Source organism: Benincasa hispida, chromosome 4, assembly GCF_027475165.1.
Source record: "Benincasa hispida cultivar pf3 chromosome 4, pf3_genome.v1.1, whole genome shotgun sequence".
In the NCBI taxonomy this organism is placed as follows: Eukaryota; Viridiplantae; Streptophyta; class Magnoliopsida; order Cucurbitales; family Cucurbitaceae; genus Benincasa; species Benincasa hispida.
The window spans coordinates 33,127,512-33,145,214 of NC_143481.1; the positions used below are offsets into that span (position 1 = coordinate 33,127,512).

Genomic DNA, 17,703 nt, shown 5'->3' on the forward strand with positions numbered 1-17,703 from the left:
GTAAAACTCATGCTTAAACTGAAAGCTTGAAAACATAATATTGGAACTTAAAATACACTAAGCAAACGTGTACTTAAAACCTTTTAAACCAATGTATCTGAAACCTGAATCTTAGTTGAGAATGAACATTCACTGCTCTAATTCCCAACGTCAAGCCATGGCCAGATGAGACCTCTACTTCAACCTGTTCACATTAAACTATGTCTAGAACAGATCCCTACGTCGATCTCTTTAAGTATACCGATGGCATCTCAAGCAACATCCCTAAGACATAAACGTTGATAACAACTTTTATACATCAATAATCATCATTACATCCTGGTTGAAAACGAGCATACATCGCTCTAGCTCTCATCGTCTATTACCGGCCAAAAGACCTATACCTCGACCTCTCATTCAAACCTGCCTACATACACACGGAGTTTGTTATGTACCGTCAACATCTTAGGTACATTTATTCAGATACCTTCCCTACCAATATTCCTACTCATTATGTTTAGAAATACCAACGCATGTACTTTGACAACTTTAGGTATTTAAAATATAGTACGTCAAACTTCATTCAACCTTAGTTTTAACCCTAACGCATGCTTCATATTTTTATGAAATAAGTTGGATTAAAACATATTAAACTAGCTTGTAAAACCACTAGCATGCGTTAGACATGAAAAACATACTTGGAAAACTCATACATTAGTAAATATCAAGCGTTGATAAACATTCACAAGCATTAGAAATTTCAAACTATCCTTCTAGCCTAGAAGAATATATGACTGGCTTTGTCCTTAGTTGAGAGTGAACTAATAGTTCTAACTCTCAACGTCAACCTTAGTTGAGGAGAACTCTTTTGCTCAATCCCTGACGTCGTATTACCTACTTGCACGTGGTTATAACTGAGTACCGTTGTACCTTATGTACCTGACTGGGATATCTTCTCATTGTCCTTCAGTATCCTCAGGTACTTCTGCTCAGATACCTTTTCAAACGTCCTTCAGTATCGAGCTGCTAAGATACCTACTCACATGTCCTTCGGTATCAATTTGGCCGGATACCTTCTCAAAAGTCCTTCGGTATCAAATTGGCCAGGTACCTTCTCAAGTGTCCTTCGGTACCAAATTGGTTAGATACCTTCTCATATGTCCTTCGATATCAACTTGGTCGGATACCTTCTCAAAATTCATTCGGTATCAAATTGGCCAGATACCCTCTCAAGTGTCCTTCGGTACCTCGTTTTAAGTAAAACTAGTCATAAACATTTAATTGAAAGGATACCTTCTCATTATCCTTCAGTATCTGTCACGTAACTAGTTACAACATTCAGTTGAACACTAAAGATTAGTGCTCAAATCATCATACTAATTCATCCATCATACTAGTTTATCATAAAAATAAAGTTACTTAAATATGCTGAAAGCATTTGGAAAAGATAACATATTTAAATCATATCAATTCCATGGAAAACATGTTTTACATAGCATGAGAAACAGTTCCACAGTTACGTTGCTTGACACTTCATCTATACACTTAGCATGAGAATAAATTTAAAGAAATCATAATTTCTAAATCATTAAAAACATTAATTCATCACATAGTCACTCACAGCTTGTTGGCCCCTTAACGGGTTATATGCTTCTCCTAGCTCTTCTTGGCCTGAAAGGACATATTTCCCGGTTAAACCACTGAGAATTCCTAGTATAATTCATTTACTAATGGAACTTTTATCAACAAAAACAGTATTTCTAGCGAGAAAATCATCATGAGCGTGATCACCCACATGAGTGAGACCACCCTTATGAATGAGATTTACCATTCCCAGCGAGATTTAGTGCAAAATCAGCGAGATTCAGTGAAAACCAGCGAGATTTTCGTCCCTAGCGAGATCGACCTCTTATTCTCGTTCGCTCTCCCTCTCGCTTCCTCTTGCTCTCTCTTGCTCTCGCTCACTCTCGCTCCCTCTCACTCTTGAGTTGTCTGCTTAATCTTCCCAAGCAGCTGTCTGCTTATGCCCAGATCCTCTATTACAACTTTAAAAATTCATAACTCAAAATCCAGACCTCTTTTGAAGAAACTTCCTTCTACAAACATATTTAGAGTTTAGTTAACTTTCTTATCTTAAAATTTTAGCCACAAATTCCTTATAGTTTGTCCTAGAGCTCTCAATCTTCATCTCGAGCCCTGATTAACCCAAGATTCTATCCCTCCTGTAATTTCATCACTTTCCATTCTTCTTCTCCTGCCATCTTTCTCTGGCAAGTCAACTTTGAAAATTAGATTCTCTCAGGTTTTAAATAGCACCGATTTCACTAATTTTGTTCATGTAGATTGCCAAAACCAAACTTTCGAAATTTCTTTTCCCTTTTAATCTTCCTACCGCCTCCCAAATTCAAGGATAATTCGCCACGTCAACTCATATCTAATGACTCAGCCCAAGCCAATAAGTGAGTTTCTTTATTTAATACGTTTTTCTTTTCCCTTCTCCTCAACCTCTATAATTTGCATGAATTTTCACTTATATAATATTTAATATATCATTCCTTTGGTGAAACATACTTGTTTAGGAACTTAGATTTCGGGGTTTACATTTAGCTTACACGAGCTTATTTCTTCATGCTTCCACCCTCTATCCTTCCTAAGTCATGGCTTCATTCAACTCATTAAGAGACTTCTCATTGCTTTCTCTTATTTAAAATAATTAGAGTTCGAGCTTTACAGAAGGTCTATCTACGCAACTAGAAAATTTGAACCTTTCGAAGTTGTTGGAATATAAAGACAATAAGCACAGCGGAAACAAAGACTGATAATGTTCTAATTACATTAAAACTAAGAATAAGCATGCAAAAAGGGTTAGAAAATACAACCTTTGTAGAATCCACCGTAATTTTCCTCTCCGTGTTCAAACAACACCACCAACAGAAATTCCTTGCTATTCTCCGGTTGAAGAATACGACTGTAGGACCGTTTTGTTGGTGAAAGCTAAGGAATATCACTCTAGTAAAAAGGAGAATAAAGGAGATTTTGTGGAAGAGGTAATTTCAATATTTAAGGAAACATTAAGTTTTAATTTTTAAAAATCAAAACCTATTTAGAGACAAAATACATGCAAAATCTCATCTTGCATGTCTTCCACCTCCACTAGCATGAAATTTCTAGGTGTCAAACTTTGGAAGAGCCACTTCAAAAACCACTTAGTTAGTGGAAAAATCCAACAATTGGATTTTTCCACTAACTAATTTTTTAATAAAAGAAATTTTATAATAAAAGAAATTTTTGACAAAAAATATGAAATACTATTTTCATATTTTAGAAATTATTTAATTAAAATAATTTTAATTAAATAAATAAACAAATTTAATATCACATATTAAATTGTCTTTGACACCTAGCTTTGATTAATCACATTAATTTTTAAAACACTTTCATACTAATATTTTATTTAAAACATACTCTCCAAAAATAATTAATCAATTGTAAATTATATCTTATATAAAATACAATTTTTTTCTAAAGACCAAATTTGAACATTTCAAATTCTCACTTCACGTAGTTTTTTAATTTTGTTCGTAGTGAGCTAGTAAGGAGACCCAATGGACTTACAGATCATAGGCTCCAACGATCCGAGACTAACTGGTCCAACTCTTTAACCTAGTTAATCAACATTCGTTAACTAACAAGACTGTTCATTATAGCCTGTAGTTATATTATATGTCCATTTGATATAACCGTCATCGATAAATTGCACTCCACTCATTGTAGATATATTATGTGTCCATTTGATATAACCGTCATCGAAATTGACCCTTCACATGTTGTTCGTAACCTCAGCTAGGTAAATTTTCGTTTTACCTCTGGGTTACATCTTTTCTCCTTAAGTACCATTGTCCCTCTAATGAATAATTTATTTAGGATCTTAATCACTAAATCTATTCCATCTCAGGCCAATGAAAGGATGGGCCCCTTATTCAAAACCCAGGATCAATCCTCAAGTGAACCTTTCTACTATCTCTAAAATGGGTAGAAGTGAATTTCATTTTGCAAATTCTATGTCCCCAACTATCTACTAGGTCTTATCCCTGAAATGGGAGGCATATTAAGCAGCGTTGTTGAGCTTACCCTTACCTGTGGAGATCAAGGGACAATCCCGAATAAACAGGAGTTCATAGACAACTCAGGATTCAAATCAAGTTATCTAGGTCATCAAGAAGTAAAATTAATTAGTGTTAATAGTAAACAGTGTTAATACTTAACATTGATTATTTCGTGGCCAGTCTTACATAATCTCATCGTGTAGAACACCCCCGCTCACATGCCTCTACATGAACAAACTGATCACATCGTTTATGACACTTTACAACATTTGTAAACAATCCTAAAGCGAGTCGTATTCAATAGTATCTCCAGAAATAGGTACCTAACCTAATCTAAGTACTATAGACTATTTAGGCTATTTTACTCGAACTTAATCCAGTTTATGTCTCCACATAAAGTCCAAGTATTCATTACAACAACCAAAAATTCGTAGTTTATTGGATTTAGAGTTATCAAATATTTTCATTCAACAACATTTGTCTGAATAAACTTCATATATGTTTACTGTTTACAAACTACGAGTTTTAGGACATACAACCCAACAAGAATAAGAAGGATCAAATGTGTTTGCTTTAGATGATGAAGAGTGTGTAGAGTTGAATATCGGTTCACCCAATTCTGTGGTGCAAAATTTTGACAAACAAGACAATACACATAGAAATTTTCAAAAATAAGATGTCCAGAATTTGGAGGAACTTACCTTTTTCGAATTGATTGGGTCGAAGAAAATATGTATATGTAAGTATAGATTTTGATTATGTTATTTGAGGAACCGAAGAGCAACTGCAGTTTTGTAGAACTTAATTTCAGGTGTGTCTCTTTCTGGATTCATTTGCATAATGTACCGATGAGTTTGTTTCTCAGGAAGTATATGATGGGGTTGGGGAATCTTGTTGGAAAATTCGATAGGGTTGAAACTAATAAACAAGGAAGGATTTGGGGAAGCTCTCTTAGATTGCGAATTTCTATTGACACTAATAAACCTCTAAAGAGGGGTATTTTGATTAAGCTAGGGTCAATGGATTAATAACCTATGAAAAGCTTCCTGGTTTTTATTATGAGGGAAAGAATTGTATTCCTTAGTGGAAGCGTGTGAATGTACATGCTAGTGTTATTCATTTTGAAAACTTAAAAAATAAAGAAAAATACAAAAATATATACATAATAAACATATTAAATTTACAACATATTTTTAGTTATAAGGTCTAGAAAAACTTATCCTTGAAGACTATCTACAACAAATCTTCTCTGCAAACACACGAACAACAACGAATTCCTCGTACATCAAAATTGCCTCTCACAAACTGGAATAGCCACGAGCAAGGATACCATCACTTGGTTTTCTCGCTATTCTCAGGACAAGAATACAAGATTTTAGAATCCTTTTGGATGGAAAAGAGATCTTGTGAGAGAAGGAAAATTTTTGCTTGAAAAATTTTTGCAAAGAGATAGGATCCTTTTGAATGGAGAAGTCTCTATGTCTCTTGCAGAACTCTTCTTTTTTGTGTTAAACGAGAGAGATGGAAGTTATGTTGAATAACTCCTTCACTAACACACATAATAGAAGTTATTCTGAATTTTATTAATTTAAATATATTAAATTCAATTTAATATATAATTAAACTAAAAATTATTGAATGAGCCGTCACAATGTGACTGACCATCAAAAAGTATCTCAAATTTTTATCTAGTAATTATGAGAGGACATGTAAATTTTTTAATCTTCATCTAATCATTATTATAATGAATTATATTTATATTTTGACAGTCTCATTGGATAATTTATCAAAAAGAAAACTACAAAATTACATTTTTATGGTAAAATGTTTAAATAGAATTTTGAAAAAAAGTAAAAAATAATTAATGACAAAATAATTGAAGATAAATTATGATAATTTATAGAACATTATAAGTTTGTAAGAGAAGAGAGAGAGAGAGAGATGATGAGGTGGGCAGGTAAGAAGTTGTTGAGTGGCAACGGCATGGATAGTACTTGTTCAGCTGTGGCAATTGCAATGTATTTTCTTTGACATCATTCTTTTGTTTTTTGCAATCTTTTTCTTTTTTTTTTCTTAAATTAATTTCAAGCAAAAGCCATTAAGTCAAACATGAATAATAATAATAATAATAAAATCAACATCAAATATTTTTATTTTTTTTATTATAAATATACTCATTTTCTTAATCTCTTCCATATAAAAAATATCAAAATATTTATAAAATATAGTAAAATTTTAGAATTTATCACTTATAGACATTGATAGACTTCTATTAGTGACATTGATAGATACTTTTATAAATTTTGCTATATTTTATCAATATCTATCATTAATAGATTCTAAAATTTTGTAAATTTTTAGCAGTTTGTTGTTTGAAATAATTTTTCGAAAAAATACTTACCAAATATTTGGCTTTCAATTTTGTGGTTTGCATCTTAAATTAACATGTTTAAATACAATGTTATCAGTTTGTTAGGAAAAAATGAAAGGACCAAAATAATTAATTTTGTTTAAAAGTTTAGAAGATAAAATAGAAATTTTGAAAATTCATCGTTACTATGAGCAAGTTGAAAGTTAAAAACTAAAAATAACATCATTTTCATATACAAAAAGAGGGGAAAAAAACTTTAAAGTATAGAGACAAAAATGATATCTAAACCTATTATTGCAAAAGGGAAAAAAAAATCTTCTTTATCAGACCATTTAGCACACTCTAGTAATTACTGATTTTACTTACAACATTGAATTCAATACGATTTTGTTAAATCATTAATTAACTCGAGAACTTCTTTTTTTAGCAAAACAACTATGGGATGAAAGATACTTTTAGAGAGGAATGTCATGACAAAGATAGTTGAGCTAAGTTCATTTTGAGAAAAGATTTCCAATAAGTTGTGGTAAATTTTGAAAATTTGTAAAAGATTCAATAAGTATGAAGTGAGAAGAAATAACTTACAAAGATAAGAAGATCTCTGGTTGAGATAAAGCATTAAAGAACCGATAGATCTAAAAATATACATTTATGATTTAGAGTATCAACACTTAGATGGATTCGAAACCAACTTATAATAGTAATTAGGAAGGAAAGCTATTGCTAGTTTCAATGAAGTTAAAACAACTCACTGACCTTCATCTTCTACTCAGCTCTCTTCTTCAACTACTTGATTGAATATGTAACCCTCATCAAGCTCTCCAAATATCACCTTCAAATTCTACCATGTGTACCTCAAAAATGGAATAACTTAGTTCAGTTATTGTTTTAACATTATGCAGTTAAAGAAACTTATTTGTGTAACTGTAAGTAGTGGACAATTATAGTTAATTTTGTAGAGTGGGGAAGGGAGGATTTATTTTGGGTTGTAATCATTCTCCACATATAACTGTATTTCTGTGGGTATTTAAACCCCATTTCATCTAATAAAAAAAAAAAAAAAACTAAATTCTAAGTTGGTATGAGAGCTCTTTCCTACGGTGATAGAAATTGTAGAAGACAACACCTCACAGCCACAAGTTATTACTCTTAACTTAGCCAACACAAATGCCTCCCATGTCTCACTAACCTCAAATTCATCCTTTGGACATCCTCTAGGGACTGTTCTAACAATCAAATTGGATGACAAAAATTATTCCTTATGGCGTAGTATGGTTGAGTATCAAAAAGTGACCGTTTTGTTCTTGGAACAAAACCAAAACCTACTGAGTTCATCTCTCTCTTTGAAGAAACAACAAAAAAAGATGGAACAAAAGCAACTTCATCCAAACTAATTATCAATCTTGAATTTAAATAGTGGAATACAGTCAATCAAGCTCTTCTAGGGTGGTTATTGGGATCAATGACACCATCCATTACTTATGATATCATTGATTTCAAGATTTCCTTATAGAATTTATATGGTACCTCTAGCAGAGCACAAGTCAATCAACTGAGAAATGCCTTGCAAAACACGAAGAAAGGAAGCATGAGAATGGCTGACTACTTCGGCTTTATGAAACAAACTTTTGAAGACTTAAAAATGGCAGGTGAACTAGTAACTTTAAGCTATTTAATTCATGTGTAATGTATGGACTAGAAGTGGAATATCTGCCTATAGTATGTATTATTGAAGGAAAAGAAAATTCAAGTTGGTATGATATGTATTCAGCACTCCTTATTTATAAAAAGAACCTTGAACGCCTGAATGTTGTTAGTCCTAACAGTAATGTTGTTGAAGCCAATGCTAACTTGGTGTTTAATAAGCCAAGTAATAAAAAAGGAGGTCAAAACAGCCAACAGTCTAATCGAAACTATGGTAAGAATCATAATCAGAGAGGAAATAATAGAGGATGAGGTTGTTTTTCACCTTATAGTAGCAATAATCCAAACCGACCTGTCAACTTTGCAACAAGTATGGGCATAGTGATGATATTTTTTATCATCGCTATAATAAAGAATATTCTGGAATGTTGTCAAATGCAGGAAATCAGGGAAGTACAAGTCGAAATTCAGCCTATATTGTTACTCCTGAAGTAGTAACAGATCCAACGTGGCTTGCAGATAGTGGAACAACTAGTCATATTACTGCAAATCTTGGGAACCTTAACACCAAACCTGAGTATCATGGTAAGAATTCTTTGACCTTTGGTAATTGCCAAAAACTCAAAGTTTATCATGTTGGATCGAGTCTTGTTAACAATTCTTTGAGAAATTCATCTATTCTTCTTAAAGATATTATTCATGTGCCTCATATCACAAGAAATCTCCTTAGTATTGCCAAACTTACATCTGAAAATAAGTGTATTGTGAAGTTTGACCCTAATTATTGTTTTGTGAAGGACAAAGCCACGAGGAAAATCCTAATGCAAGGGATCCTTAAGGATGGACTATATCAAATGAACCTGCCTCTATCTAGATCTAAGAGTCATCACAAAAGTAATTCCTTCTCCATGTTAGGAAGTCATGAAGTTGCTTTCAATTTTAGACTAGGACAAGTATGTTCAATTCCAAAAGAGAGGTTGGTCAATCTTTTGTTGCAACTACTCATGTACACATTGTAAAGCCTCTAAGAAAATATAATGGCATTGTAGACTAGATCATCCATCTGAAAGGGTGTTGTCTTCTGTTTTTAAAAATAGCAGTGTAAAGTTCCTTATGTTATTAATAAACAAAGCTTTTGTGAATTTTTTCAGTATGGAAAATCTCATGCCTTACCTTTTAAACTCTCAACCTCTACTACAAATCATCCTTTATAATTAATACATTGTGACTTATAGGGTCCTGCACTTATGAACTCTATTGCTGGTTTTCGTTTATACATAAGCTTTGTAGATGATTTTTCCAGATTGACTCATATATTGTCTTTGAAAACAAAAGGAGAAGCTCTCAATATGTTTATACAATATAAGAGTCTAATGAAAAACAAGTTTGATGCAAAGATTAAAATATTCCAAAGTGATTGGGGTGGAGAGTTAGACATCTTTGTCCACATACTAGTGAACAAAATGGAATTGTTGAAAGAAAACATAGATACATTGTTGAAATGGGACTCACTTTGTTAGCTCAAGCCTCGATGCCTCTTAGATATTGGTGGATGCTTTCACATCAACAGTTTATTTGATTAATAGGCTTTCTACGCTAAACAATATTTCACCTTGGGAAAAAGCCTTTAAGATCAAACCAGATTATAACTTTCTTAAAATCTTTGGAAGTGCTTGTTATCCCTATCTTTGACCTTATCAATCTCATAAATTCCAATATCATAGTATTAAATGTGTATTTTTGGGGTATTATGAGTCACACAAAGGATATAAATGCTTGAGTTCTAGTGGAAGATTGTACATATCTAGACATGTCATCTTTAATGATCATGATTTTCCTTTTAAGACTAGTTTTCTAACTACCTCAATCGAAAAACAACAATCCCTCAACACTATGGTATCTTGGCTTTCGTTTCCTAATGTCACTACTAAAAGTACTCCAAATATCATTTCTTTTTTTAAAAAAAACCAATTTGTCTATTTCTAATAATGCTTCTATAAATTTTGAGACTAATGAGTGCTCTGTTTTTTAAGGAGAAACAAATCTTATTACTCCCGTTAATGAACAGTCTGTTTCCAATCAAAACTTACCAAATTCTAAAGAATCAAATTCACCTACTCAAATTGTTGAAGTTATTTTACCTTCCCATCCTATGCAAACCAGATAAAAAAGAGGTTTCTATAAACCTAAACAATTCAATTATCTAGCATCTAAGACTCAGATTGATGTTGAGGAACCCAAATCAGTCCAAGAAGCATTGAAATCTATTGGATGGACAACAACTATGAAAGAAGAAGTAGAAGCCTTGAGAAAGAATGATACATGGAAACTTGTGCCTCATTCGACCTAATTATAATATAGTTGGATGCAAATGGGTGTTTAAGACTAAAAGAAACTTACATGGTAGTATTCAAGAGCTTAAAGCAAAATTAGTAGCTAAAGGATTTTCCCAAAATTTTGGAATTGATTTCAAAGAAACTTTTAGTCTAGTAGTTAAAGTATCTACAGTTCGAATTGTATTGACACTTGTAGCTTCACATGATTGGAACATCAGACACATATCAACAATGCTTTCCTTAATGAAACTTTGGATGAAGATGTCTATATGAAGCAGCCATAAGGTTTTGTTGATAAATAGAAACCACACTACGTTTACAAGCTGAACAAATCCTTATATGGTTTGAAGCAGGTACCAAGGGCTTGGTTTGAAAATTTTAAAAGTGTTATTCTAAGTTGGGGCTTCAAGAATTCTAGGATAGACAACTCATTATTCTATCTTATTACAATCAAACTAAAGTATATATACTTGTATATGTCGATGATATTTTGATTACAGGAAACAACAATGTTTTAGTTAACAAATAGTTGCAGATTTGGATAAGGAGTTTGCCCTCAAAGACCTGGGAGATCTATCTTATTTCCTAGGTATTCAAGTTCATCTAGATGAAACAAGTTTTTTTTTTAATCAGACAAAATATGTCAATGATCTACTAGACAGACTAGAGTTAAACCATTTGAAGCCATGCAACACACCAGCAATAATAGGACGGCATTTTCTAAAGAATGAGGGAGAAACAATGAATAATCCAACTCTCTATCGAAGTGCAATAGAAGCGTTACAATATTGCACACATACAAGACCAGAAATTTCATATATCATCAACAAGCTAAGTCAATTTCTCCAATCACCAACAATGATACACTGGAAAGTTGTAAAACATGTTCTTAGATATTTAAAAAGGCACAATACATCATGGACTTTATATTCCTAAATCAAATTCTTTACAGATGACCGTATATACAAATACAGATTGGGCTTGTGACCTAGATAATAGAAGATCAATTTCAGCTTATTGTGTGTACCTGGGTGATGCGTTGATCTCTTGGAGCTCAAAAAAATAGCACGTGATTGCACACTCAAGTACTGAATCCGAGTACCGTTCTCTTGCACAAATAGTAACTAAAATCAGTTGGATACAAGAACCACTTCAAGAAATTTAAAGTAAAGATACATGCATACTAATGGTTTGATGCAACAACATCAGCGCTATGTCCTTAGCTGCAAATCTTGTTTTTCACTCACGAAGTAAGCATGTGGAATTGGACGTTCACTTTGTTCGTGATAAGGTTCTTGAGAAAAAGGTAGATATTCGTTTTGTCCCTTCTGAGAAACAGATTGCAGATGGTTTAACAAAACCATTAACAAAGGTGAAGTTTCAAGAATTGAGGGTGAAACTCAACATTCTCTTGACACAGTTGATTTTGAGGGAGAAAGTTAAAACAGCTCACTGACCTTCATCTCCTGCTCAACTCTCTTCTTCAACTACTTGATTGAATATGTGGTACTCATCAAGCTCTCCAAATGTCATCTTCAAATTCTGCCATGTGTACTCTCCCTTCTTCAGCTACTTGATTGAATATGTAGCAATCATCAAGCTCTCTAAATGTCATCTTCAAATGTTACCATGTGTACCTGAAAAATGTGGTAACTTACTTCAATTATTGTTTCAACATTATGCCGTTAAAGAAACTGATTTGTGTAATCGTAAGTAGTGGACAATTATAGTTAATTTTGTAGTGCGTAGAGAAGGAGTTTATTTTGTGGTGTACCACTCTCCACATATAACTATATTCCTGTGGGTATTTAAACCCCATTTCATCTAATAAAAAAAAAAATATAGAGAGATTACCCAAATTCCAAGTAATTCAACCAAAAGCTTCACTTAAGTGAAGTGAAAAAACTTCAAAATTTGTGAGACAAAATGGAAGACTTCTTTCATATGGAAAAAGAGACAAATAATGGTTGCAGGCCATAGAAGAAGCATACAAAAAGCGGAGAGCCCATGAAAAGTAAAAAGGGGCAAGTTTGTCCAAATGCTTAAAATTGTACACACGTACACTACCGGCTATCGCCAGCTCCTTCACTGTTGCATTTTCATTTTCTCATACCTCACAAACGAATTCTTTCTTTTCCCAGTGATTTTGATTTCTTCTTCTTCAATCTGAAAAGGGTCGTTCTCAGAGAAATTTGAAAAGGGGTGGAAGAGAAAAGGCTGTTTGTTTTGATTGCTCGTGAGTTGTGAAGTAGAAGAAGAAAAGAAGATAAATGATGGGTTCTTCTTCAAAAGGAAGATGCAGTAGTTACGATTACTCTTTCAAGATTTTGTTGATTGGGGATTCTGGTGTTGGAAAAAGCAGTATTCTCCTTAGCTACATCTCCAATTTTGTTCATGATCTTTCTCCCACCATAGGTTCTCTCTTTCTCTCTATCTATGCATGTTTTGATGGTTAATTCTCATAAAATCGTTTTTTCTTGAAAACCCAGATGCTCCATTCTGAGTTTTGTTCTTATTTTAGTCCTCAAAGAAGTCTTGATAGTTCTGTTGGTTGGTTGAACATATGTTGATCAGATACTCTTGTTTTTCCCCATATTTTTCTTCTCCTTTGTTGTTAGTTTGCTGATCATATAATTTCCTGATTGATTTATGGTATTTCAAGTGCTTGTTGAATTGGGAGTTATATGCTAGAATGGTTTATGGAACTTCATGGGTTAAAGTGTTGTTGTAGTTTGAGCTAGTGGCTTTGAACCAACTTTTTGGTTTAGTAAATTTGTTCCCATATGCATGATTAATTTAACAAGCATTGATATTAAATTTACCATGTTCATTGATAATTTAACATGGTATCAAATTGGAATCTGCAGTGTAGTTTCCACCCCAATTAATAGATTCTCACTTGTTGGCCATTCTACAAAATTTAATATTGATATCATTAACTTTACCATAACCTATCAACAGAAGCTTCTGGGTTCATGGGTGATTTAACCATTTAGGACTTAGGAGAGCCATTATGTCCTTGGAAAAAATCAATTATACTTGATGCAGGTGCCTTTAAAATTCTCATTGTTGAGGAGTTTGTAGAGACAATTAAAAGGTCCCCTAGTGAGAGTACTTGTTTTCTTTTGTTTTCTTTCTTTTGAAAATGTTACATATAACTCGGAGGAAATTCAAACCTGTAACCTATAACCTAACTTGATGTTAGTTTCTAATCACTTAGCGACACAAAATTTGGTGAGAGCTTAGTTTTTTTTTTTTTTTTTTTTTGCTTTCTCAAACAATTAATTACTGAGAGAGAAACTTGTAATTTTCATTGTATACGGATTGGAAGTAAATTGGGTTTCATATATGTTTGTAATGCGGCTCATCACTTCCCATTTTAATCACTATTGCACGATATTCCATATCCTATTTAAAATTAAAATATTGTTGCAACAAAGAGCAAGGATATTACGTAAGATAGATTGGATATTGTTGTTATTTTAACCTTATAATTCCTCCCTTCCCCTGTTTAAGTGTGCTGGGAGAAGCCTCCATTAACTTCTCGTTTCTCTCGATTGATCTCCGTTTGTGCATTGCTCCAGGTGTGGATTTCAAGATCAAGATGGTAACAGTTGGTGGAAAAAGATTGAAGCTGACAATTTGGGACACAGGTAACTGGATGATTGACTAGTTCCCTCTGGTCACATTTTTACTATTTTACCTTGTTCCAGCTTGTCTATACAGGATATTTTATGTTCTTTTTTCCATCCAATATGAGAAAATAACATTTGTCCGGGTGTTATAAAAAGAATGTAACTATTGTGGATTCAATTCTCTTTGTTGAGGGTATTTATTCTATGTTCTTGTATGCAGCTGGACAAGAGAGATTTGGAACATTGACAAGCTCTTACTACAGAGGTGCACATGGAATCATTCTAGGTATGATAGAAAGGAGATAAAATTCTCTTTCCACAATTGTCCTGAAAAACAATCTTTGAAGTTCTTTTATCTCCTGAAAACATTGATAAGCTTACCTTTCACATGTTGCTGATTTCATTTTAATTTTCTTGATGGATTTGTAATTTTAGTCAAGACTGTTAAATGATATCAAATGAAAAATATTCAGCAATTGAGAGCATATGGAGACTTTTTGTTTGGTAACTGAGATAACGAGAATTGCGAATTGAGATATTAGAAACAGAGCTAAAGAGACGAGACTCGTGAGCAAGGAAGTAATTAATCAGTGTTCACTTCACCTTCATCTTTTATTTTCTCTCATATGTTCGTCTAAATGTCCAATTCAAGCTGTATTGAAAACAAAAGCTCCATTCAATACGTTTAGCTGTTTTCTTCTGTCATGTCAACATCTGGCAGCTTTTTTCACCTCATTTATATTGTGTTCGTGCTCCGTATTTTCTTTCTTACGTTTTATAAGTACATCCGATACCTTTTTATTTTGGAAACTAGCTCTCATGGCATGTTTTTTCACAATTGAATGCATCAAATTTAGTTTGAACTTCATGAGGCCTGACACTGATCTATGTTTTGCCAACAGTGTATGATGTTACCCGACGGGAGACGTTTACAAACTTGATGGATGTATGGGCAAAGGAAGTGGAGATGTATTTAACAAATCGTGAGTGCATAAAGATTCTAGTTGGAAATAAAGTCGATCGGGTAAGTTTGTACTACTATTCCACGTTCATCCTTTGTCAACATTCTGTTGCCATGCTGTCTTAATTAGCTTACATTGGGCAACATTGATAATCTTCAAAACTTTAACCCTTCATTCCAATTTATATCACATTAGGAGAAAATTTTTAAACCATGTTCTTAATTGTGGTGTTGTGTTTCGAAATCTTATTGTTGACAGGGTAGTGAAAGAGCGGTAACAACAGAAGAAGGTATGGAAGTTGCCAAGGAGCATAAAAGTTTGTTTCTTGAGTGCAGTGCTAGAACTCGAGAAAATGTCGACAGGTGCTTTAGAGAACTCTCTTCAAAGGTAGCACTCTTGACACTAAGAAGCTCACGTTTTACTTGAATCATCTCCAAACTTCATTGTGTTATAGTGGGCATAGTGACTCCTAAGAATGGGCACTACACACAGTACACCTTTGTACTCAAGTATTAGTTAGGAGCTATAAACAGGATTAGTCATAGTCTTTCTGAACAAAAGCACATAATCTTAATTTCACTTGAACTCAAAGAAAGCCAAAAAAACTTGTCTATGCAACGGTTTTATACTTCGAAAGTATGATAGCTTGTTGGGGCATTTTCTCTTAACATAGAATCAAAAGTGGTTCTGGTGGTGGCAGAAAACTTTCATTTATTTTCCATGTTGGGTTGGCTGTAAAGATCTTCAATGTCGAATATATTCTATTTCATGGCTTTTAGGCATGGTCTAATTGGTTTATTATAATCCAGATCCTGGAAGTTCCAAGTCTACTGGAAAATGGATCTGTTGTTGTGAAACAGAAAATTTTGGACAACACACGAGCACGCAAAGAAGCAAACGACAGGGGTTGTTGCCACTAACACGACCGTGTAATGCATCCTATGGCACAAAACAAACTTATAGAAACAGATTTAGAAGATCTAAAGATACTGCTGATGGAAGTTCTTGATCAGAACAGAACCCAGAAAAGATACAAATGGGCTATCCAAGGTGATTACATGATCTTTTGCTATTCCATTTGGCTGTCACTGTTTCCATCCTTTTTTTTTTTTTTTCCTATCTTAGAAAAAGGAATAAAAATGCATTTCAATAGTATCTTTGAGATCATTGTATATGGTTGAATTTTGTCGAGACAATGATTTTGAGTGAAAAAAATTACTAAAATCTCTGTAGATCATATGAATACAGTTTTTTTTTCCAACTTTGCTCTAGTCTTTAAACTAACCCATCAAGTAAAACTAGCAAATAACAAAACTTTTGGTTCTATGATGGTTTTGATTGATAAGGGCTATTATGATCTTGAAGCTTTCTTTTACTTTGGTCTTAAATTATAGAATGGTTTAAATAATGCATCCTAAAGTGATGAAATGGAGAAGTTTGGTGGTTGTTTATTGATATATTTGTAAAATATATCAAGAAGTTCATTATGTTGTTAAATTCTATAATTTATTAAATAGCTCATTATCCTTTTTAATTTCTTGTTTCAATATTTTATTTTAAGTACAATTAAGGGAAGGGAATTAGAACTATAGACCTCGTGGTTACTTACACGGACCTTTTTTTAATGAAAGTGATGTAGATTTTTTCGGAAAAATACTTTTGGTACCTAGGTTTTGGGTTAAGTTTTTATTTGGTTCTTAGGTTTCAAAATATTCCACTTTTAGTCCTTGAATTTTGAGCTTGATTTTCGAATTTAGTCCTTAAGTTCTAAAATGTTATCTTGAGATTTGAGTTTTGCTTCAATTTGATCCATACGTTTCAATAGTTATACATTTAAGTTCGATTTAATAAATTCATACATATGAGTTAGTGTTCAAATTTTTGCTCTTTTGTTTTCGTCTTTTTTGGTATGTGATCTTTTATTTCTTGACAGAGCTATATGAACTCATGTCCAATAAAAGTAATGGCATACATGGATAAGAAATAAATGGTACTAAATTTTGATTCAATGGTAAATGGTATAAAATTTGTAAATGAAAAAAATGGTATAAAATTAATTATACTTCGATTTAATTTAAAATAATAGGATAAATTATTACTCCCTTTGTAGTTCGACAATGGGTTCAAAATTTTAACTTCAAGAAAAGTAGTAAATATTTCATAGTTTCAAATAAAAGGTAAATAAGTCAATTTATTTACAAATATAATAAAATATTACTTTCTTTTAGTGATAAACTGCAATAGACTTCTATCGCTCAAGCTAGAAGTTTATTGCAGTCTTATCATGGATAGAAAGTGACATTTTGCTATACTTAGTAAAAAAATTTAGCAGTTTTATCATTTAAAATAATTACTCAATATCTTATTCATTAAATATGGCCTTATTAACAATGTGTTTATCTGTGTACTTTAATAATTGTGTTAATTTCATTTTCGTTTTCCAAATTTGTCACTATTTTAACTAAATCTTAATATGTATTGTATGAGATGTTTAGGGTTATTTTTTTAATAAAATAAATAGAGATTCACTATATTATTATTGGTGCCAACATGAGCATAATTCAATTGGTATGATATATTACATTTACAAGTCATCAAATGATATTTTTGAAACAAAATTCAAATTTTAGGTGTAAAAATGAAACTTTTAAAATTCTAATGGCAATTCAA

The 17,703-nt window shown here is 32.6% G+C and overlaps 1 protein-coding gene across 1 annotated transcript; it reads left to right on the forward strand.

The window, feature by feature from the left end:
* The first annotated feature begins 12,456 nt into the window (after positions 1–12,456).
* On the forward strand, positions 12,457–16,294 carry LOC120076003 (ras-related protein RABC2a-like). The gene is made up of 6 exons (XM_039029776.2): positions 12,457–12,851; positions 14,021–14,089; positions 14,292–14,357; positions 14,974–15,095; positions 15,292–15,420; positions 15,843–16,294. Exons 1-6 carry the CDS (start codon positions 12,707–12,709, stop codon positions 15,951–15,953), a joined length of 642 nt encoding a protein of 213 aa, XP_038885704.1. The 5' UTR covers positions 12,457–12,706; the 3' UTR covers positions 15,954–16,294.
* Positions 16,295–17,703: the final 1,409 nt, after the last annotated feature.

Coding starts and splice junctions, on each gene's coding strand:
- LOC120076003 (XM_039029776.2), top strand. CDS start 12,707: ATGATGGGTTCTTCTTCAAAAGGAAGATGCAGTAGTTACGATTACTCT. Junction 12,852..14,020: donor TGATCTTTCTCCCACCATAG/GTTCTCTCTTTC, acceptor GCATTGCTCCAG/GTGTGGATTTCAAGATCAAG. Junction 15,421..15,842: donor TTAGAGAACTCTCTTCAAAG/GTAGCACTCTTG, acceptor ATTATAATCCAG/ATCCTGGAAGTTCCAAGTCT.